The sequence below is a fragment of the Mus musculus genome, chromosome 17 (genome assembly GCF_000001635.26).
Source record: "Mus musculus strain C57BL/6J chromosome 17, GRCm38.p6 C57BL/6J".
Taxonomy (NCBI): domain Eukaryota; kingdom Metazoa; phylum Chordata; class Mammalia; order Rodentia; family Muridae; genus Mus; species Mus musculus.
In genome coordinates, this window is record NC_000083.6 from 26,123,394 (window position 1) to 26,147,181 (window position 23,788).

Sequence of the window (23,788 nt, forward strand, 5' to 3'; positions counted from 1 at the left end):
TCGCAGTAGATAATTTTTCATGGTCCCTAAAGGAGGCGGAGGGAAAGGGATTAGTTTAGATGGACGGGCGTTGCTGCCAATTGGCAGCGAGCGAAGGCGCACGTTCGGTGACGCTATTCCGGTTCCGGGAGGCGCGGGCGCGCTCTCCTAGAAGTAGAGGGTCGCGCGATGCCGCTGCACAGGTATCCTGTGCACCTGTGGCAGAAGCTGCGGCTGCGGCAGGGCATCTGTGCGCGCTTGCCCGCCCACTTCTTGCGCTCACTGGAAGAAGAACGGACGCCGACCCCGGTACACTACAAACCTCACGGGACCAAGTTCAAGATCAACCCCAAGAATGGGCAGCGCGAGCGCGTTGAGGACGTACCCATTCCAGTTCACTACCCTCCAGAGTCCCAGCAGGGACTGTGGGGTGGAGAGGGCTTGATTTTAGGCTACAGATACGCCAACAACGACAAGGTGGGTGCGGACCATCTCGGCTGTTCTGCATGCTTTGCTGAGCAGGCGCTGCTCTGGGCGCCACAAACGGTCAACCAGACTAACACAAGCGTTTTGTTTACGGAGCAAGCTAACTCCGATAGCAAAGTCTAGTCCTGAAGTGGGGTGGTCCTGGATCAGATAGTATCAAAAGTAAGGACAGAGTGGGGACAGTGGTGGAGAAAAGGAAGGAGGAAGGATAGATTCGAAGCTTGTGCCGAAGAGGAGGGAGAAGTGAAATCTGCTTGTCACCTGCTAGTTTCTATGCGCATTTCCCTCATTTTTAGGACGGAATAACTTTGCTCCTAGTACATAAAAATCAAAAAGACCGAGATGACTGCCTGGAGTCTATCTCTTCTGGTGATACTCTGCTCCTAGGCAAGCCCTGTGGGAGGAGAGAGTATGTTTCAGGCCTTCCAGGGTGTCATTCACTTGCCTGTGGCTACTGGGTTTCAGCTGTGTGAGAATCTGGAACATATACCAGTAGCATTAGGGCTAGCCTGAGTGAAGCAGACATCTAGGTGGGTGGGTGTCCAGAGCCAGCTCAGGGGCCCTGACCTGCATCAGTGGTCCTGAGGAGCGTCTGAGGAAGGGAGAGGGCCTGGCTCACAGTAGCCCAGGTTCCAGAAGGGTGCTTTGGGGCCCACTTGGTCTATAGGAAAACGGGAGGTTTCTCTTGCACCCTTAGCTCTCCAAGAGGGTGAAGAAGGTGTGGAAGCCACAGCTGTTCACTCGGGAGCTTTACAGTGAAATCCTGGACAAGAAGTTCACCGTGACTGTGACCATGAGGACCCTGGATCTCATCGATGAGGCCTATGGATTTGACTTCTATATTCTCAAGGCAAGCAGGGGTTAGTGCACTCCAAGGTCTTGTCAGACTCGTGGGAAGTGCCGAGTGCACTGCATGGGCATGGGCAGGGAGTGTGGGGCACCCCAGGGTAGCCATTACAAGTAGGACTGAGTCCCTGTTGGTGCAGCCCCTGAAGCTTTCTGTCTTGCTGAGGCCACTCCCTGTGAGTCGCTGACTTGTCCAATGGTTGTAGCCATTTCTTTTTCTTTCTTTCTTTCTTTTTTTTTTTTTCGAGACAGGGTTTCTCTGTATAGCCCTGGCTGTCCTGGAACTCACTCTAGACCAGGCTGGCCTCGAACTCAGAAATCTGCCTGCCTCTGCCTCCCGAGTGCTGGGATTAAAGGTGTGCGCCACCATGCATGCCTTGGGCCTGACCCATATAGGCTTGGATGCTAGCGCTGATCCCAATGCCTGTTCTGCTGTGGTCTAGCTTAGGGCTGCCAGCAGCTGAAGAAGAACCCATAGGGTCAGCTGACAGGGTGGGGGGGTGGGGTGGTGAGCCTGCTGTAGCACCCGACCCTATGTGAACCTTCTGCCAGACCCCTAAGGAGGACCTGGGCTCCAAGTTTGGCATGGACCTGAAGCGAGGGATGCTGCTGAGGCTTGCTCGCCAGGACCCCCATCTCCACCCTGAGAACCCTGAGCGGAGAGCAGCCATCTATGACAAGTACAGGGTGAGAGTTTCCCCATCCTGCTTGCTGCCCGAGGCTCCTGGCCCAGCCCCCACACCTCATGCCAGCCTCCTCTCCTGCTTATTCAGAGCTTTGTCATCCCCGAGGCAGAGGCCGAGTGGGTTGGCCTGACGCTGGAGGAGGCCCTGGAGAAACAGAGGCTTCTGGAGGAAAAGGTGAGTACCTGTGTACCGGCAGATCTCAGGCCACTGAGGTTGAGTGATGGGGGGGGCGGGAAGGCTAGCTTTTAGGGTCTGCCACACCGAAATGCTGCCATACGTTTGGTTCCTTCCATTTTGAAATTGCATGGCATGCTTCGTCTCGTGAAGCCCTTCCCTCTCTTTCTCTGAATGCTCGGGGATCTTTGGCACTAGGCGTTTTCTTTCTTTCTCTCTTTCTCTCTCTCTCTTTCTTTCTTCCTTTCTTTTTTGGTTTTTCGAGACAGGGTTTCTCTGTGTAGCCCTGGCTGTCCTGGAACTCACTCTGTAGACCAGGCTGGCCTCAAACTCAGAAATCTGCCTGCCTCTGCCTCCCAAGTGCTGGCATTAAAGGCGTGCGCTACCACCGCCCGGCACTAGGTGTTTTCTTAATCCCTTGGCAGCCCCTAGGATGTTCCATTTGTGTCTGTTTCCCAGAATAGTCAAGAGCCTGTGGCGGCCAGCAGTTACAGGGAAGCCAAGGGTAGGCATGTGAGTTTGTGTGACCAAGGGAAAGCAGTCCTCTTTTGGCGGTCAAATGCCCTCCAGGATGACAAGCAGCAACATCCCCAGTCCTTCTACACCCTGCTTCTCCCCATGGTCAGCCAGAAGCAGCTGGCTGTCACCCTCCTTAGGGCGCCATCCCTGGGCTACGTTGAGCCTTACCATGCCCTCTCCCCTTCAGGACCCTGTACCCCTGTTCAAGGTCTACGTAGAGGAGCTGGTCCAGCGGCTTCAGGAGCAGGTTCTGTCCAGGCCCGCAGTGGTGCAGAAGAGAGCCGGTGACCACGCCTGAGCACTGGGCTCAGCCTCCCCTGTGGGCAGTGGGCGAACCCCACTTGGCATGTGCCGAGCACACAGTTCCTGTGGTAGACTTTTCAGAGAACCCTTCTGTGCCAGGACTCGTGGAAGCCTGGAGCGGAGCAGATGCCTGTCCAAGCTGGTCAAGTCCTTCTAGTTCTTGGGCTGAAATAAGTAACAGTCTGAGGCAGCCTGCGCCACAGTAAAGTGTGTTGGTTTGCTTGGAAGTCTGGAGTCCTGTGAGTTCTTTTTTTTTTTTTTTCCCCATCCTGAGACAGGGTAGTCCTGGCTGTCCTGGAACTCACTTTGTAGACCAGGCTGGCCTCGAACTCAGAAATCCACCTGCCTCTGCCTCCCAAGTGCTAGGTTTCAAGGTGTGCGCCACCATGGCCAGCCTCAGTTCTGTGCATTCTTGTCCGGATCATTCCTTTGTTCCAGAAACACGCAGACTGTTTGCACTGTCCAGCTGTAGCTGCTGACTTCTGCGCTGTGGGCACTGAGGGCCTTTTTGCTGCTTATGTCCCTCATGTGTGAGGCATCAGGACATAGAGAGTTGGGTTACATCCAGTGTATGCTCCTGCCTGCTCTGGAATGTTTTTCTGGGCACAGGAAGGGAGCCTGGGCCATGGGTCAGGCCTGGGAAGGGTCTCTGCAGTATGCCCTGAAGAGCTAAAAGTGGGAAGCTTTCTGGGTCCAGAGCTTTTGTCAGTATCTCTTGCAATGATGCAGAAAGTGGGGCCCAATGGACTTAAAAGGCCTTGACTTCAGCACCCCATCCTTAACTGCCCCCATTACTTGTGGTTGAGGCTATGGCTTGAGGTAGGAAGCCAGGCCAGGAGCATTTTTCACCTGAGAGCTCAGGGCTCAAAGGTATTCGCACTGAAATCCATTCCTTTCTATGGGAAGGAGAAGGAGGGTCTCCCCAACTATGTGTGGAGGAAGCTGGAGTGGTAGTGGGAGCTGAGTTAGCAGAGCTCCACATCTGGCTGGTGTAAAAGGGGACATTGGGTGCCTGCTGGACTTGGACATGGTCACTGACTGTGGGATCACTCAGGGGAGACAATAGGAGTGCCTGTGCTTGACTGTGTTCTTGATGCTAAAGCCAAAGCTGGCATGCAGCCCTTCTTCCAGTGTTAGGGGACCTACACAGACATACATAAGGATTAGGTCAGAGCCCAATGGATGTACCCCGGGTCTTTGTCTGTTCTGGCCTCTGTGTCCTTGCATATCACATAATACTCTTACTCTGTGTATAATAATTAGGCTAAAATTTTTAAATCACATTTATTGTATATGTGTGCCTCCATGTGCCATGGCTCATGCGCAGGTCAGGGGACAACTTGTGGGAGTCGATTCTTTCCTTCCACCATGTGGATTCTAAGAATCAAAGTCAGGCCACTAGGCTTGATGGCAAGTGTCTACTGGCTCAGCCATCTTGCTAAGTGCAATTTAAAGGGTTTTGTTTGTTTTACCTAAAGCAAATACTACTCAGCCAGCTATTGTATTGGTGAGCCCAAAAGGCTCACCCTAGCTGTTTAAATCATTGTCAGGATAGTTCCCACATCACTGGCTTTAAGTTTGAGTCCTAAATTTAAACCAGATCTTTCAGCTAGGGCTACATCCTTGTTGGGGTGTGGAATAGAATGTCCCCACTGACTTGGTTTAGCTAGCTGCTTATTTGATTATCCATTGTTGTTTGTTGTTGTTTTCACTGCCAAGGCCTGGGTCAAGTAGGACCTGTGTCGAGTTTTTGTTGTTATTGTTGTTGCTTATTCTTTTTGTAGAGGAGATCTCCATTATGTAGCCTAGGCTGGCCTTGAATGCCAGATCTTCATGTCTTTCTCTTTTCCATGTGCTGGAGCTATAGATGCAACACACAGACACACAGACACAGACACACAAATACACACACTGCCATCCCACTCCCAGGCCTGGCTAGGTCCTGTATGATATCTTGTGTCAGTTTCCTGGGGCCCCAAGTGACAATGGCTACCTTGAGGTATATAGTCAGAACAGGGCAAAGGCTACACTTAAGATCTTATAAGCTCTGACCTCAGTCTGCAGTAACAGGTGCTGAATGTGGCCTGAATATGAAGAGGCCACTGCTAGTCACCTTTGCTGAGGTCTAAGGCAGTTTTGTTTTCCTAATAGAAGGCCAGGCAGAGTTCTGTGGCTCTAGCCTTGATTCCCAGAATAGCCCCATTCGAGTGGGATGTAGTATTTGTTTCATTACATCCTCATAAATACAACTTTTTTTCTTTTTGAGATAGGGTCTCACTAGCCCAAGAAGGCCTGGAACGTGAAGTATACTTAAAGCCTCGACCCTTTTGAGTTGTGGCATTATAGGTGTGAGCCATGCCCAGCTTCACCAACATCCTTGGGTCAGAAAACTGTGATGCTCCAGAGTAAATGGTTAGCTTACCTCTTCCCACAGGACGAGCAGGTCAGAGGCAGGTCCCAAACCATCTGCACCCTGTGCTGCCTTCTGGGGTGTGGTGAGGGAGAGTCCCAACTTACAGAGTGGAGCTGATGTAACATGAAATGTCCCTGCTCACATGTGCACGCACATACATGCTGAGGCCAGCCTGTGTTGGTCACCCACAGCACACATGGTCTAGGGGTTGAGGTGCCAGCTCTGGGGAACTGTCTGTGTTTTCTTGTCTGTCATGAGTCCTCCACTGCAGCTGCCTTAGCCACTCTCCCCGGTTCTTTGTGTGCTCCTGGAACCAGCGTGGCCATGTGCTGCATTTCAGGGCCTGCACTGGGGTTATGTACGAAGACTAACTGTTAAAAGCCAGAAAGACCTCCCGCTATGTTTTTATGACAACAGTCTGAGGTCAGCCTTAATGTCAGAGGACTGCGGCTGGTTGGGATGAGGAGGGCTGATAGGCTGGGTCATCGTAGCTGTGATTCCTCACTGCTGCTTTTCCTGTTTGCTGAGAGAGGGCAGTGTAGGCCGGAGAAGCTGCAACTCCATTGTTCCAGTTAAAAATGAGACCAGGGCCAGAAAGAACCTTTGCTGTTCAAAGGTGAGATGACGTGAGGTGGCCTGTGAGCCCAGAGTTCTGTACTGGACTTGTTTTGAGAGTTTGACATATATGTTGATCCCCACAGTGGTTTTTAGGGTATTAGGGGAGTGTGGATGGGCCCTGGGGACTTGTTTAAGAACCTTTGACATTGTTCTGTGCCCTGTCAGCACTCTGGGAGCCCAGGGAGCTACTAGGCTCACTCATTTTACCCCTGTTGTGCATGGTAGTCTACCTGCCTTGGTCTGTGCTACCACCAAGGTCTCCTGACAACTTGAACCCATCCTGCAAATATAGGTCAGGTTGTTTGGTACTCAGGCCTTCTCCTGTCTGTTCTGAGCCATCCCAAGCTGGATCCCTGGGCCTGAAGAGCTTAGCCAGCAGGAGGAATTCCACATCACCCTAGCTCATCTGGTGTAGCTCTCCCCAGCCTCCCTAAACTCACACTGTGCTACAGAGTGGACCCTTTCTCACAACCAGCTGGCCCAGGCTCCCATTCCCACCCATACCCTGCCTGTGGATGAGACTTGTCTACTGATGGCCTCCAATATGGTAAGGAGACCCTTCCACTTCCAGGTGTTGTCCTGTGTCAGCTCAGGAGACACCAGGTCTGAGCAGTGCGAAGCAGTTGAGCCATGAGTTTTGCTGGGACTGGTCTCTGAGTCACCAGTCCAAGCTTGGAGCCCTAAGACCAGCCCTGCTTGTTCTTACCCTACTTCTTTGGATGCAAGAATCCTGGGACCCATCCTGGCCCTTTGGTCCCTTTGTCTTGGCAGGACCCTCTAAGTTGGCCGCTTAGTTTTCTGGGGCCTGCTAGGCTCTGACTTTCTCTAAGGAGTTCCTGGGAGCCCTGGAGGAGACACTGTTCAGCAGGTGTGGCCTAGGCTTTACCTAGAAAGTGGGATGCAGTCTGGCAGCTCCCAGAGGCCTTTGCAGTGCTCTAGGCCAGGCAGTGCTGCTCATAGGGGTGTCTGACCAGATAGTGTATTTCTGAATGTCCCAGAACTGGGATGTTGCTGGCTTCAAGGTTGCTCTGGGTCTGTTAACAGGATGGGCAGTCCATGGAGGTGTGCCACATCGTATTCTTGCTGAGAATCTCTGTTTTGGGGGTATCCTGGAATGTCTCATTAGGGGCTAATATTAGTTGGCTCTGGGGGTTCAGTGTTCTCCAGAAGGTCCTGTACTCTGAGAAGGGTTCCAGAGTCTTTCCAGGTCAGGCACCCAGGTCCATAGAGAGCAGGGCCATACTTAGGGCCTTTGGAGGCTCTTGGCAGTTTGTGTGTGTTCAGCAGGCAATGACATTACAGTAAGAGTATGGAGTGCTTTGTGAATAGAGACAACATTGTCAAACGTCCATCTGAGGTAGGTGGAAACCTTGGCTTTTCCCACTGGGGGCTGGGGCGGGGTTTCTCCCTGTTCTTCCTCTTACTGTCCTCCATTCCTCACTTCTCACTGGGTTTTCACCAGCATAGGCCTGGCCGTCTGCCCCTGGGGCAAGCCTGACCTGAAGTCCTTTTCTCAGTAGGGACTTCAAAGATCATTGTTTCTACTTCAGCCAGGGAGTCAAGCAGGACATGGAACAGCTCAAGAGAGGCCATAAGGTAGACAGAAACCCATACACATGGGACACGTATGAAACACATAACAAAAATGCTTAACAGCTAGTGTGGTGACAGTTACCATATAGTCAATCCATTTGTCCCTCTGAAGGGACACTGGCATGGGGCCACTGGCAGCACTGCCTGCTCCCTCCGCAAATAGGAGTGGCTTGGGGGGTGGCGGTGTCTAAAGGGGCTGGTTGCCATGGCTACCATAGGGTTCTGAGGCCCGTCATCTGGTCCCTGCCTCAGCCAATAGGCGGCAGGAGCCCGAGCTGCAGCCTAGAGTCACGCTTCTGCCTCCCAGCCACACAGTGGCCAAGAGCAGGGACCGGCTTCCTAGAGTGGCTGAAAGTGCTCGGACGGACAGCCAAGCCCATCATGGCGGACAGCGGGACAGTGGGTCGTGATCAGGCACTTGGAGCCAGGCAGGTGAGGTAAGCCAGGCGGGTGGACAGATGGGTGGAAGAATGGGTGGACAGGTGTATGTAGGTGGTCCTTGTAGCCCATTGTTCTTGTGGTTGTGGCCCTGCCCTCAGCCCACCCCACCCTCAGCACACACACACTCTCCCACCGAACCTTCACTTTGGATCCTTACCCCACATCGTCCATGGAAGGGTCAAGGGAAGAGACAAAAGAAAGTCTATGAGCAGAATGGAGCCACACCACATCACCACGGGCCCGAAAACTGCCTTGGTTGGTCTCTCACGTCAGATTCCATACAGAGGCAGCATCAAAGACCCCCCGACTAGCCCAGGCCCTTAGTGTCCTGACCACCATGCCAGGGCTCTGCGGCAAGCCGCCTTAAATCGGCATGGTTTAGGGAGCGTGGTTTTTTTTTTCTTTTTCTTTTTCTTTTTTTTTCCAGTAAGGGGGAAAAAAAGCAACAGAAAAAAATGTCCACCTATAACAAGGGGGGGCAGCCAGCCCAGATAGATCAGAAGCGCCAAATCCCATTACTCGGGACTTCAGAGCACAGCCCTGCACAGGCAGCTGCGATTAAGAGCTTGTCAATGGAGTCCCCTTTGGAGATCAAAGGGGCATGCCTGTGAGAGTGTGAGTGTGTGTGTGTGTGTATGTACGTGTGCGCGAGTGTGCACATGTGTGTGTATAGGAGCACATGCTGTGTGGTGACAGTGGAGGGGCCATGTGCCATAGTACAGAAGAGCCTTGTGTATCACCTGCCTCCTGTGGCCACCCTCCATGTTGCTTCTGTCCTTGCTGCTGTGTATGACATGCGTGGATGCATCGGGCCAGGCTGGGCAAAAGAGAGGCCTGGTCCCTAATGCATCCTCTGGAAGGCAGTCCTGCCTAGACCTGGTCCCCATTTCTGGCCGGGCCTCCACTTTTACTTGGGTCCTGTCCCTTCCCCAGAGTCTTCCTAAAGGAGCCTGTAGGCGCTAGGGAGGCATGCTGGGCCACGGGCAGTGGTCGATGTGAGGATGGGCTGTATCTGGGTTTATAACTGCACCAGGTCCTGCTGCCCATGAGCACTCAGCTGGCCTGGGAATTGCATCCTGGGGGTTGAAAGCTGCTGTCGATGTGATTGGTAGGTTGTTAGGTAAACTCTGAGAAGCAAATCTTTTAATCCACTGTGGCTAATCCAGTGCACTTTTGTTTGCCAAGACAGATTCTGCGGCAACAAAGGGGCTGGAGGGACCCTAGCATACATAATCACATACTTAGAACTTGGCCGCCGCTGCCCACGGGGTTCCTAGGCAGCAGAGAGAGACATCTCAGGACAACAGTGAGAGGGTGGGAGGTAGAAGGGGCCTAAGCGAGCTGAAGGTGTGTTGGCCACTGGCCTTCCTAGGTGACACCCTTTCACCTGTCTGGACATCCCCTGGCCGCCTGCTGGACAGGTGGCTGATGGGTACTCTGCAAGTTTGTGGGGACAACTGAGTAGAGCCAGACAGAAGGAAAATGAATACCTAATACATGGTGCAAGAGTGCCTGGGACAGAGACTTATGAAGATGTGAGAAGTTGGGAAGGATGGCAAATGACATGGGAGGGGTGGGAACAGAAGGAGTAAGGTGGCGGTGGGCAGCAGGAGGACAGGTGTGCCCCAACAGGAAGAGGAAGTGACTTGGGGTGGAGTAGCAAAGTATGAAAGAACACTTGCAGAGCATCTTTAGGGCCTGGCACACTCACAAGGGAGAGTACTGCCGACCCTGGACAAATGGGAGACCAGCTGGCTCCTTCTACCAGATATATACCGGGCATAGCAGTAGAATTTATTCTGCTACTCAGTCTTGTCTGTACAAGTTATGCATGGACCGCTAAGGAATCCTCATCTCGCCAAGGAGGGAACTCAGACATAGCAAGTATTCAAGTCTCCAGAGTGCCATTCCCTTATGTTCCTGAGGCTTCTTGGGGTGGGGGTGGGGGTGGGGATAATTGGGCTTGGTGGCAGGCTACCCTCCCTGACTGTTTACTAGGCTGAGGATATCAAAAAGAGCTAACTTAGACCTCACATCCTCCATACCTACCTGCTGACCCTGATCAACTCAGCCTTTTTTTTTTTTTTTTTTTTTTTTTTTTGGTTTTTCGAGAGACAGGGTTTCTCTGTGTAGCCCTGGCTGTCCTGGCACTCACTTTGTAGACCAGGCTGGCCTCGAACTCAGAAATCTGCCTGCCTCTGCCTCCTGAGTGCTCGGATTAAAGGCGTGCGCCACCTTAGCCTTTTACCTTGGTATCTGCATTCTCCTTCCTCCCAGATGCCCCAAACTTAAGACAATAGGGAGTCAGACCTCAGTAAGAAGGTGTGAGCTGCATCCTGACAAGGGTTTATTTCTTAGGGTCCACTCAAGTGGAAAGCTAGCTCAGCACTACCTTCATGCCTGTTGGCACTGCTTTCCTGCCTTACTGGCTCCTGACTCCTTTAGGCTGCAGAGAAATGCTATGCTGGGTCAGGTGTGCTGGACAAAGGAGGACATGGCTGTGAGGACCTCTGGAGTCTAATCCAGGGGATAAGCATGCTACTCCTGATTGGGCCTGGAACAGATAACAGTCCAAAGGACACAAACGGTGATTACAGTGTCCATCTCTGAAGAGACCATGCTAGCAAGGCAGAATAACTCATTTTCTACTCCTCTGTGGATGGATGCTTCTCACCTGGGAGGAGAAGGCAGATACTCAGCTGTAACAGCATTTTAATGCAGGAACCATCAGAACCCCACATTGCAATGCTGGCTGGCATAACCTGTTATTTAGCAGTCTCAGCAATGGTTAACACTGCAGCCATGTTGAACTGTCCATATCCTTTAGAACAGTCATGCTCCTGCTGGGCAAAATACAAACACCAAGAGTCATGCAAGGTGCCAGCTCAGAACACACATCCCCAGGAGTGATACGAGGAAAAGAACAACTTGGGGCCAGCAAAATGGCTTGGCAGTTAAAAGAGCTTGCTGCTGAGCCTGATTGCCTGGGTTCAGTCCTAAGGGCACACGTGTAGAAGAGAATCAACTTCCAAAAGTTGTACTCTGACATCTACATATGGACCATGGCTATCTTGAGCCCAAACACATTAAAAATAAATAAATCTGTCATGGGTCACGCTCATGCCAAGGTGGCTGCTGGCACAGAGTTAAGGCCTTCTGCCCTAGCCTGGAGTGAACACAGGAACACATTAGCTAATGCTGCCCATGAGCAGCTGTATCCTTCAGGGGCTCACTTTGCCATTGTCCCTTTTCCTTATACACTGATGTCACTGGAAGATGATAGCAACTGCAGAATGGTTGAGGCTTCCATTTCATGGTAATGGTAATATTACAGCAGCAGTTTTCTTTTACTTGTTACAGTTTTTCAAGACAGTTTCTCTGTGTAACAGCCCTGTCTCTCCTGGAACTCACTTTGTAGAACAGGTTAGCTTCGAACTCACGGAGATTTACCTGTCTCTGCCTCCCGAGTGCTGGGGTTAAAGGCATGCACCACCACAACCGTCCCTGCCACACTTTCATGAATAAAATGGGGCTAGAGAGATGGCTCAGCGGTTAACAGCACTGACTGCTCTTCCAGAGGACTCAGATTCAAATTCCAGCAACCACATGGCAGCTCTCACCTGTCTATAACTCCAAGATTTGACACCCTTACACAGACATAATACATGCAGGCAAAACACCAATACATATAAAAATGAATAAAAAACAATGAAGTAAAATGCACGCTGGGCACATTCATTCCTGTATTCTTAGCATTTGGAAAGCTTGGGCAGGGCCATCCTAAGTTTAAGGCCAGCCTGAGCTACACTCCATCTTGGAGTGGTATGGTAGCTCTGCCTCTTCTAGGGACCTACATGAGCCCTCTTTAATAAGCTCTTATTCTTCCTGCCTTCATAGTCACTTGCTCTATGATAGAAAAATTAGCATCTGTTTTAGTACCATTACGGGTTTTCTCACTGCTGTGTCTCCAACTCCTTGTCCTCGTAGGCAGAGAGGCCCTGGCCACCCCACTCCCACCCCTCAACCCCTGAACCCAGTGTCAGAAACGATGGAAAAAGAAGATTCATGGGGGTGAGACGTAAGCCAGGGATTGGTTATGGCAGGGAGATAGCTGGCTGACAGCGAGGGAATTGGGCCACCTGAGTCCTTTGAGCATTCTGGGTCACATTGGGTCCAGATGGCTGCTGTATTCTATAATGGCAAATAAAACATATAAGACCACATGTCTTCTCTACCAGGGATTCAGTTGCATCCCCCGACTTCTGCACTGGGTAGAGGGGGCAAGGGACAGACAGAAACCAGCAGAGCCTGAAGCCCCTCTTGCCCTAGAATTGAAGATCACAATGGTCCTTCTCTTCCTGAGTTGTGGCATGGACAGTGGCCATTCTGTAGCTGGCCCTCTGCCATGCATTTTCCTGCAGTGTATCACTAGGCCAGACCCTCTGTAGTGTGCATACCAGGTGGTGCCAGGTGACTTTCTTTGTATCATTTTTTTCTAAAGATTTATTTATTATTATATGTAAGTATACTGTAGCTGACTTCAGACACACCAGAAGAGGGTCAGATCTCATCACAGGTGGTTGTGAGCCACCATATGGTAGCTGGGATTTGAATTTAGGACCTTCAGAAGAGCAGTCAGTGCTCTTACCCACTGAGCCATCTTGCCAGCCCCTCTTTGTATCATTTAAAAAATTTTTTTTCATTAGAAATTTTCTTCATTTACTTTTCAAATGCTATCCCCTTTTCTAGTTTCCTCTCTGAAAGTCCCCTATATGCACCCCCCCCCCCGCCCTGCTCTCCAGCCCACCCACTCTTTATATCATCTTTTTCTGTTTTGTTTTTGTTTTTGTTTTTTGAGACAGGGTTTCTGCATAGCCCTGGCTGTCCTGGAACTCACTCTGTAGACCAGGCTGGACCAGGCTGGACCAGGCTGGACCAGGCTGGCCTCAAACTCAGAGATCCGCCTGCCTCTGCCTCCCAAGTGCTGGGATTAAAGGCGTGTGCCACCACACCCGGAGCTCTTTATATCTTTTTTTTTTTTTTTTTTCCGAGACAGGGTTTCTCTGTGTAGCCCTGGCTGTCCTGGAACTCACTCTGTAGACCAGGCTGGCCTCGAACTCAGAAATCTGCCTGCCTCTGCCTCCCGAGTGTTGGGATTAATGGTGTGCACCACCACGCCCGGCTTCTTTGTATCATTATTAAAAGACACTTTATTTAAAAGTATTCCTATGTCAAGGTGGAGAGATGGCTCCGTGGTTAAGAGCACTGACTGCTCTTCCAGAGGTTCCAAGTTCGTTTCCCAGCAACTGCATGGTGGCTCACAACCATCTCTGATGAGATCTGACGCCTTCTTCTGGTGTGTCTGAAGAGAGTGAGAGTGTACTCACATACATACGTAAAATAAAAATAAACCTTTTTTGCAAAAGTATATTTCTATGTCTACATTGAGGAAAAGAATTTCTGCTCATGAGTTTGGGTTTTTAAAACTCTTGATTCCTGGCAAGAAACATGAGCAAATGCCATGAAAATTTAGTTAAAGCTGCTAATGGCAATTCTGGGAGGAGCAAAGGCATTTCAAGGCTCTCAAGTGCTGTCCTTTACCCTCTCATTGCAGAAACTCCCTCAAGGTCTTCATAATTTAATCCTTTTACCCCTATTTATAATTTCTCCCCCACCACACCCCCCCCCCCCAGCACTCCTTAGCAGGCCGTTGCATTTCCTCCAGGCTTCCTGATTCCCTTCCTGTCCCTGCAGGGCAGGGGTCCCGAGGAGCTGGAGGCCCGAGGGCCCTACTCTGGTCCCAGGGCTTGGGGATACCTACCACCGTGGGCCAGCAGGAGGATGGACGTGGACTTGATCCCGAGAGCCTGGCCTGGCCGCAGCAGCAGCTCTACAGAATCAAGGCAAGCATTGGGGTCCGGGTTTGGGAGTGGGGAGGATGCCCAAGGCCAAGGCTATCTACTGCTCACTCAGTGGTCGTGATTGTTTCTTCTAATGGTATGAGGCTGAATGGTCTGGGTCAGGGGCTGCTAGAGAGTCTCCAGTGCCCAGAGGCCGGAGGACCTGAGGCTGCATTAGATGGACAGAAGTGAACATGAAACTTGTCCTGGCATTTGAGGGGGGGGGCACTATCTATACCCCAGCCCCAGACCTGAGGCTCAGTGATGAGTCTAGGAGGGGAATTTGTCAGGCTTGGTCACCCTAGTAGCTATAGTTCAAGTGGTTCCTTCTCTATACATAGCAATCCTGGTCCTCGGTACTGTGCTAAGTCCTCTTAAGGGACAGGTGGCAGGGTTAGGATCACCCCAGTCAGCTGTGGGTTTAGAGTCTGAAGCCAGTACTACTGCTTTTGCCTGTGAGCCATGAAGAAGGGACAAGGCAATGAGGGAGAACAATGTCCAGAACAAAACATGGCAGTGGCACTGGCAGCAGCAGTATAAAAGCATGTAGATGGCAAGTGCAGATGCAGCCAGTATAGGGTGGTATGGGTACCAGGAGTCCTCTGGCCAAGGTGAGGTCTGGGTGGGTGCGTACTAAGCCTAGGTCACAACTTTTTGTCTGCAAAATGGACTACCTGAGAGGTGTCAGGGGCTGATTTGACTGGTAGATGACATTCTTAAGTGCAGTAATTACTTGTGTTCACATATTTCTCCTTGGGATGTGGCTGACCGAGGGTTGAGACCTGCCAAGTAGAGAGTTGTGCATCTATGTTCCTGTGGTGGGGCAAAATGGAGTTGACTCTTTGCGCTTGCAGACTTAGCAAGAGATGCCTTGCAGACATTATAAGTGTTATGTGTGTATTTGTGTGGAGGGCGACCAGCTACCCAGAAACTCTACTCTCTCAATAGCATCTGCGATCAGATATGAGTGGTCTGCCTTCAGTGTACTGGCCTAGGGTTCAGTGATGGCTGTGGTTGTTGAGCGCGCTCAGGGCTGTTTCCCATGGCACCTTTCGGGACGAGCAGTAGTCGTTGCCCCATTGGGCATCCTCCGCGGCTACGTTTCTTTTCAGCGGCACTCCTAGTTCACGCCCCGCCTTCACCACCGCAAGACAGTGCTTGGCTCCTGAGTACGCCGCAGTCCCGCCTTTCGCTCAAGACTCTGCCCCTTACTCTTCTTGTCCTCGGACTCCCACCCGCCCCGTGTTAGAAGCTCCGCCCCACACCGTGGTTCTGCCTCTACAACGAGACCCAGCCTCCGCAGCAGTCCCGCCCCACACCACGGCCCCGCCCCCGCACTTCCGGGCGGCGCCGGCGGGGGCGCTCAGGCCTGGGCTTCAGGGCTCTGGGCTCAGGCTCCCGGCTCAGGGAAGCGCTTGCGGCCGCCGCCGCAGGAGCCTGCTGGGGTCGGGCTGGAGCCTGGTTCCAGAGAGGGCTGGTGAGAGTGAGCAGCCGGTTTTGGCGGCGCTCTGCGGCCTGCCTTGCGCCGCCTCCGGGCCACGGGTCGCCGAGCCGCCGCCGCCGCCGCGATGGGGGCCCCCCAGGGCCGCGCCCCCGCCGTGGCCCGCCCGCTGAGCCGCCGCTGAGCGCATGGGCCTCGCCGGGCCGGGAGCCAGGCCCCGGGCCGCGCCTCCACAGCCGCCGCGCGCTGGTGAGTAGTGGGAGCCGACGGGCGCGCTCCTGTGGCGCGGAGGCCTGCTGCCCGGGGCTGCGGGAGTAGGCCGCGCTAGGCCGGCGTACGCGGACCCGGAAGAGAGGGGCGCGCGGGTTGCGGGCGGGAGGCGTGCCGGAGCGCGGCCCCTGATGTGCGAGGTTGTGCCCGGCGTAGGGAGACCTGAGATCCAAGGGGACGTTGAGCGGAAGAGGTGGCAGGCTCCGCAGTATGAGTAGAGGCGTGGGGACTGCATGGTATGCTAGGTATATATGAGGAGAAGGGCTTGGGGGTGGGGGGGGCGATGTGCCAGGGACAGGACGATAGTAGGGCATGGGGAAAGCAAGGCCTGTTTGAACAGGACCAGGGACTAAGGAAAAGCAAGGATTCTAAGAATGATGTACAGGTGGGTGTGTGTCTGCCGAGTGTGGTGTACTGTTGATGGGTCTGGGACACATTTAGGATATGGGTGAGTGGGTGCTGAGAAGCTGCTGGTGCTAGACTGTGTGTGTGTCTTCCTTTGCGCTATCCCCTAGTCCCTATGAAAAAGTAAAGTAGGGACGAGTAAGAACAATCCAAGGAGGGCACTCTCTGGTGTGGTTTGGCTTGCCAGATAACCACTTGTCCTGGTGTTCATTGCCTTACTTAATAATGCTCCCCCCAAACAAAACAAATTCACCCAAAACCAAAGCCCAGAGCGAGCATTTTTAGTTGGGCATAAGGATTTTTTTCGGCTCATCTGAAGATAACTTGTAAAGAGTTCGCAATAACTGTGTACTCCTCCCCTTTACTCCAATGCGTTCCTTTACTCACAGTCCGTTTTGGAGAACATGGAGTCTGACTTTACCTGAGAGAGGCAGTACTAGCTGGTTTCAGTTTTAGAGCCCACTTCAGGGCCGAGAAAATATAGGGAGCACAGAGATTTTGTTTGATTTTTCAGCAGTATTGACTTGTCCTACATCTTTCAGAGAAACACCGTTACGACTTTATGTGATGGGGGACTGCACTAGATATGAAATGAGAGTCCTGACCTTTCAAGAATTTAATCAATGGCTCGTTAGTATGATAGTCATATTATTACTTCCACGTTCCACCTAAATCATAAGCTTGGAAGCTATACTTGAGTATAAGCAATATATACAAATACACCCAGGGCTGTGTGTTTTGACAGTGTCAAAGGGAATTTTATATATGATATCAGGTTTATATATTACCTTTATAGAGTCACTTTATAAGTCTTGGTTGCAGATTTGAGGCTGGATTTGGTGCAATGGGCTTTAGATTCTTACTGAATTATCATAGCTGCTTTATGTGTGGTATTTCTGTGTGCCTTAAGTGTTAGATGTTCTCTGTGGGAGCCCAGGGGTTATTGGAAATTGGGCTGTTTCAGTGTTAGTAATTTTGGGGAATGTTTCGTGTTCAGGTACAGGTAGCCAGGAGTGCAGGCCCCTTTTTCCTGTGATGATATCCTAGATAAGAGCATAGTAGACACGATGGGCTGGTGTGATGTTTTAGATATCCAATGTGCTTACCACATGCAGACAGAACTACCAGAAAGTGACTGAGGTTAAAGAGAGGTATAGGAGGTCAGTGAGCAGCAAACCACAGTCATAGGGCCTGTGAACTTAAGAAACAGGCTGGTCCTGCTGAGGCTGAGATTATAGCTTGCCTAAGAAGTCATTAGCTGCAGAAATGTCATAATTGTGACCCATCTCTTATTTGTACATGCCTTTTCCTTGTAGCCATTAGTAATCTAGCCATCAGCATTGTTAGCAGGTAAAGTGTGTATTCTGTGAGAATGAGCAAAAGATAGATTTCATGGAAGTCAGGGCTCAGCACTGTTGAATGGTAACCAAGGACAGCCACTCCCTTTTTGGTTGTTTTTTGTTTTGTGACGGTCTCTTATACCCTCTAACTCTCATGAAGCCAGGAATAACCTTGACTTTCTCATCCTCTGCCTCTACCTCCATACAGAGATGTGCATCATCACTCTCAGTTTTATGCAGTGCTGGGCATCTGGGCATGAAACCCAGGCCTCAAGCTTGCTAGGCAGCACTCTACCATCTGAGCTGCATCCCTAGCCCCATGACCTTGAATTCTCTTACTTGTTTTATTTTTGAGACAAGGTTTCTTTCTATAGTCCTAGCTGTTCTGGAACTCTGGCTGCTCTGTAGATCAGGTTGGCCTTGAACTCAGAGAGATCCATCTCCCTTTACCTCCTGAGTGTTGGGACCACCCACCGTCTGGCTGACCCTGAACTCTTGATCAGGTCTTGAATTCTCCCTCATTTTTCCAAGTGCTGAGATGAGATTATAGATTTGTGCCAATATACTGGCTTTATTTATTTATTGAGACAGTCTCTCATTTTATAGCCCAGGCTAGCCTTGACTCAGGATGACTCTCTTCTTGCCTCAGCCTCTGAGCTCTGAGATGACAGGTAGGAACCACGATGCCTGTCTTTTGTTTTTAGGATTTATTTTGTTCCAGTTATCTGACTGACATATGCCTCTCTCTAGCTCACTTTTAGCTGGGAACATTTGGGGCTGTGTTGCTATCTCCTCCTTGGATATGTTGAGAGGCACTGCTGGAGAGCCTGTGGGATGTAGCAGAAAGGACCAAAGATCATAGCAGAGGCTCCTATCCAAATCTGAACAGATTTGGTCCCTTTTGCACACCCTGCACAGCAACAAAAAATATAGTTTTTAATTTCTTAAGAGTATAGGTGGTATGGTTTTCACTTGGTCGAGCTAAGCCATATTCTCTGTATGCTTCTTTATCTAAAAAGCATACTTGTATTTGTAACTGATTTTTTTTTTTCTGTACCTTTTCTGTCTTTCCAAAGTCACTATATGCTATGAGAAGGGAATCTCCTTGTAAAAGAGAAATTAGCAACCAAGTACAGCAGCTTTTTGAATCTCTAAGGTTGTCTGTGTTGTTAATGTATAGATGCCTCTGAATGTGGACTGTGTCCTTCCATCACTGGTCCAAAGTGTGGAAGGTAGCCAGCCTATTATCACTTGATGTCTTAGCTGTTGAGAGCTGGAAGGACATCTTGCTGTGTGGTTGCTCATGAGGCATGCCAGGTATGAAAAGTAAAAGAAAAGACAGGAAATACAGAGACTGTTATACTTGTCATATGCCTGTCTACCTGAGGATCTGTAGTGCCTCTTTGTCTCTGAGTGTCACTAGGGCAAGAGAGGTGATTGTCTTCATGTATGAGGGGCCAGCTCACTGATGCTGGTGAGTGGAGACAGAGGCACCCTTCCTTTTCTCTAGCGACATTTCTTTAGCCAGGATGGGTGGTCTTCAGGCCTTATTATTGGAGGTGTCCCTTGAAGGAGAGATGTCCTCCATGACTCAGGCTTTCACTTAGTGTGAGAGGCATTCTTGTAAAAGTTCCAGAAATTGCCTTAATGATAGAGCAAAATTTGTGGCCAAATATGTCTCTGCTGGACGTCTGCATTGAGTCTCTGCTCCAAGTGGGAGTGGGAGGGCATCCCTGCACATCTCAAGAGAACCTCTGGTGTTTCCATGGACCACCTTTCCTAATCCTTGTCCTCTTAATGGTTTTAACAGGAGAGATTGATTCCCTTGGGAGCTGTAAGTACTGAGGTATTAGGGTGCAGCGCTCATTGTTCACTGATGCAGAGTCCCAAAATGAATGTCCAGGAGCAGGGTTTCCCCTTGGACCTCGGAGCAAGTTTCACCGAAGATGCCCCCCGGCCCCCAGTGCCTGGAGAAGAGGGAGAACTGGTATCTACTGATTCGAGGCCTGTCAACCACAGTTTCTGTTCTGGGAAAGGTACCAGCATTAAAAGTGAGACCTCAACAGCCACCCCAAGACGTTCAGATCTGGATCTGGGATATGAGCCCGAGGGCAGTGCCTCCCCCACCCCACCATATTTGAGGTGGGCTGAGTCACTGCATTCCTTACTGGATGACCAAGATGGGATCAGCCTGTTCAGGACTTTCCTGAAGCAGGAGGGCTGTGCTGACCTGCTGGACTTCTGGTTTGCCTGCAGTGGCTTCAGGAAGCTTGAGCCCTGTGACTCAAATGAGGAAAAGAGGCTGAAGCTGGCAAGAGCCATCTACCGAAAGTACATCCTGGATAGCAATGGCATTGTGTCCAGACAAACCAAGCCAGCCACTAAGAGCTTCATAAAGGACTGTGTCATGAAGCAGCAGATAGATCCTGCCATGTTTGACCAGGCACAGACAGAAATCCAGTCCACCATGGAGGAGAATACCTACCCTTCCTTTCTTAAGTCTGACATTTATTTGGAGTACACAAGGACAGGCTCAGAGAGTCCGAAGGTCTGCAGTGACCAGAGCTCAGGGTCTGGAACAGGGAAGGGCATGTCTGGATACCTGCCCACTTTGAATGAGGATGAAGAATGGAAATGTGACCAAGATGCAGATGAGGATGATGGCCGAGACCCTCTCCCCCCCAGCAGGCTCACCCAGAAGCTGCTATTGGAGACTGCTGCCCCGAGGGCCCCCTCAAGTAGACGGTACAACGAAGGCAGAGAGCTCAGGTGAGTTCGGCACAGGGTGTCCATTTTCTATACACAGCTCAGAGACCTGGCAAAGGAGCAAGGAAAAGGTGTTGGTAACAGGTGGTCTTGTTTTTAACCCCAGCTGAAATTGCTGCTGCAGCTGCTGTTGAGTTATGGTTTTAATTCCTCTTAGATATTTTCATACTTGTCTTTAGATACCTTTTTATATTTTATAGCATTGAGAATGCAACAAACAAGACTTGCCAGGTATAATTCCACCTACTTGGGAAGCTAAGGCAGGAGAATGGAAAAATTGAGTGTCAGTCAGGGCAATTTGTAGAGATTCAAAATGAAAAGGTGTAGAGGCTTAGTAGAGCTCCTGCACAGCCTGCAGGAAACTCTGAGTTCCCTCTTCAGTAACATGTGTACTGCTAAATACAGGGCTTTGTGAATTATAAACATATGGCTTGTGAATTATTAGAAACACGGCAATTCTTAGAAATCATAATGTTTAAACTTTACCCTTGAGCACAGAATTCATGTCTTCGTGCATAGAAGAAGGATCTTTTTTGTTTTTTGTTTTTTGTTTTGTTTTTCTTTTTGAGACGGGGTTTCTCTGTGTAGCCCTGGCTGTCCTGGAACTCACTCTGTAGACCAGACTGGCCTCGAACTCAGAAATCCGCCTGCCTCTGCCTCCTGAGTGCTGGGATTAAAGGTGTGTGCCACCACTTAATAATGAGAGGGAAATACATTCAAATGCATAGAGAATTATAATTATTTTTATTTTATATTCATTTAATTTTTTATGTGTATGTGTGTGTGTGTGTATGTGCACCATGTATGTGCCTGCTGCCCAAAGAAGTCAGAAGAGGGTGTCAGATCCCTTGAGACTGGAGTTAACAGATGGTTGTGAGCTACACAAAGGTGTTGGCAATCAACCCAGGCCCTCTAGAAGAGCAACAAGTGCTCTTAACTTCTAAGTCATCACTCCAACCCTCTACCTCCACCTTGCTAATTTTTAAATCAGTATTTGGGTTCTTTCTGGAGAGTGAGACGGTAGTGGGGAGGTTTCTGTATAGTCAGTTGTTGGAGGGTTCAGAAACTCTTGATGGCTGGCTGTGCTTGGAGTTCCAGAATTGGACCTTTGCCTCCATGGTGTGATCAGTGAAGGGTGCTCTGATCGTGTGTTCTGACATGTGCAGCTTGAAGAGCATCACAGCAGTGTTCTCCAGAAGGGATCATGGCTTTGAAACTGTTTCTTCGCCTTTCTCTATAAAAAAACAAAGTTTTTACACTTGTGTGTGTCCGTCCGACCATGTGTCCATCTACCTTATATGGTGGGTTGGGGAGGTGCTGTCCTCAGGCTCCTCTATGTGGCTTATGTGTGCATATGTGATAAGAGAACTATTTACAGGAGACAATCTTTTTTTTTTTTTTAATTATATGTAAGTACACTGTAGCTGTCTTCAGATATCCCAGAAGAGGGCGTCAGATCTCATTACAGGTGGTTGTGAGCCACCATGTGGTTGCTGGGAATTGAACTCAGGACCTCTGGAAGAACAGTCAGTGCTCATAACCGCTAAGCCATCTCTCCAGCTCCTATAGGAGACATTCTTATCCTGTGAGTTCTGGGCTTGGTGACAGACCCCTTTACCTGCTAAGCTGTCTTGTCAGACCAAGTTTTACTGTTTTTTAAATTAAGTATCATCATCGTTACAGAAGGCTTGGTTGGCTGGGTTGGGTTCCTATTGCACTTGTGAGCAGAGGTTGCGTTTTTTTGCTTATTTCCCTAGAGCTGATGATTAGAGACTTAACTTACCATTGTTTCCAACTTGAAAACCATTTCCAGTTGTTGAGATAGTCGATGTTTAGGACCAGGATTGAGTTGGGTGTAGTGGCTCAGGGATTAAGTCAAATGGCTTCTCAAGAAAGGAGGCTCATTGAACTATAAAGAAAAGCAGTAGTCAGATGTGGTGGCACATATCTTTAATCCTAGCACTTAGGAAAGCAGAGGCAGGTAGATCTCTGAGTTCAAAGCCAGCCTGGTTTACTGAGCTAGTTTCAGGACAGCCAGGGCTACACAAAGAAATTCTGGGGGATTGGGGGCAGTTCGTACATGGACACGGACGGACTGGGGCTGTTTTTTAAGATTTCTGTAACCACAAAGAAATCAGAATTGGTCACTTACAAAGCTACAGAATTAACACTTCCTTGGTTTAAGAGACACAGATCAATATATACTGTTTTTATTTATTGTCATTAGCCAAGTGCTGTTTACTTAGCAAGATTTTTTTTTGTTTGTTTGTTTGTTTTTCGATTTTTCGAGACAGGGTTTCTCTGTGTAGCCCTAGGCTGACCTGGAACTCACTCTGTAGACCAGGCTGACCATGAACTCAGAAATCCGCCTGCTTCTGCCTCCCAAGTGCTGGGATTAAAGGCGTGCGCCACCAACGCCCGGCACTTAGCAAGATTTTAAAGGACAGTTTGTTTTGTTTTGTTTTGGAGACAGGGTCTTATGCATTCCAGGTAGACCTGAAAAATTCCCTATATAACTGAGAATGACTTGAGAAGTCACCTGCCTCCACCTCTAGAATTCTGGGATCACAGGCATGCAACAACAGTTTATGCAGTGCTGAAGGTTAAACCTGAAGCCGTGGATTTTGACAGACATTTGACACTACATTCTTAGCATGTTTAGTTTTTGAGACAAGAGCTCTTATACCCCTCTGATTTGCTGTGTAGCCAAGGAGGACTTGAACTAACTCACCTTCTGTCTCCATGTGCTGAGGTTACAGGCAGTTCCATCACACTCATTTCCAACATGACTTTTGTTGGTATTTTTTCATGTTTTTTGTTTTCAGTGTTAATGATCCCATTCAAGACCTCATGCATTAGAGGCAAGTGCTTACCAATAATTTATCCTCCCCACCAACTTTCTTCTTTGAATGCATTCTGCCTGTTATGCAGTGGGCTGTACTTGAGGAAGTACTAGGTTGGGAATAAGAAAATCCAGGCTACTGGGATTAATTTTTGACTCAATTGGCTAGTGTTTCACGTGCTTTGATGAGAAAGCCAACACTTTTTTTTCCTTCTTTTTCCTCCTCTTACTCCTCCTCCTCTTCTTCTTTTCTTTTTGAGACAGGGTCTCACTATTTAGCCCTGGCAAATTTAGTACTCTTTGTAGACCAGGTAGGCTTCAAACTCTCAGAGATTCCTCCTCTGCTTTTGTGTCCTGACTGCTAGGACTAAAGGCGTGTACTACCACCACGCCTGACTAGCACTTTTCTTTATAGTTTAATGAACCTGCTTTTTTTTTTTGGTCCCTTGTGGTGGAGGTGGCTTCCTCTGTGAACTTGTGCTCTTAACTACTCTTGTTTACTAGACTTTCCCACACCAGTGAAGGAAGGCTCTTCATTGACCCATAGTTGGGAACAATTTTGCTGCTATGTCCTGCGGATCCTTGAATGCCTAGAGCATTCTCATCTTATGGCTCGTGACCCCTTTGGGGGTTTTTGAATGATTGTTGAATGACCCCTTCACATTTACATTATGATTCATAAGAGTAGCAAGATTACAGCTATGAGGTAGCAACAAAGATAATTTTATGGTTGGAGCAGCATGAGGTTGCAGGTTTAGTGTGATTG

The 23,788-nt window shown here is 49.8% G+C and overlaps 2 protein-coding genes and 1 long non-coding RNA gene across 8 annotated transcripts in view; 2 read left to right on the forward strand and 1 right to left on the reverse strand.

Annotated features, from left to right (window-relative positions):
• The first annotated feature begins 109 nt into the window (after positions 1-109).
• Positions 110-3,220, forward strand: Mrpl28 (mitochondrial ribosomal protein L28). The gene is made up of 5 exons (NM_024227.3): positions 110-456; positions 1,163-1,315; positions 1,864-1,998; positions 2,085-2,171; positions 2,878-3,220. The coding sequence occupies exons 1-5, from the start codon at positions 169-171 to the stop codon at positions 2,986-2,988; spliced, it is 774 nt and encodes a 257-aa protein (NP_077189.2). The 5' UTR covers positions 110-168; the 3' UTR covers positions 2,989-3,220.
• Positions 3,221-7,823: 4,603 nt separating this feature from the next.
• Positions 7,824-23,788, forward strand: part of Axin1 (axin 1) — a 64,595-nt gene continuing 48,630 nt past the window's right edge. For 2 of the 6 annotated variants that reach the window (NM_009733.2, NM_001159598.1), the window contains exons 1-2: positions 15,293-15,648; positions 19,225-20,183. In NM_009733.2, coding sequence (NP_033863.2) covers positions 19,291-20,183 — 893 coding nt within the window. In that variant the 5' untranslated portion in view covers positions 15,293-15,648; positions 19,225-19,290. Of the gene's footprint in view, positions 8,055-13,812; positions 13,962-15,292; positions 15,649-19,224; positions 20,184-23,788 lie in introns of those variants that run through there. The other 4 variants (XM_006523515.4, XM_030249451.1, XM_030249452.1 and 1 more) reach the window with 4 other exon arrangements.
• Gm46600 lies at positions 13,392-15,359 on the reverse strand. Its single transcript, XR_001782196.2, has 3 exons — positions 15,008-15,359; positions 13,880-13,948; positions 13,392-13,420 (listed from the first exon to the last, which is right to left on the reverse strand). It is a non-coding gene; the product is annotated as a predicted gene, 46600 (long non-coding RNA).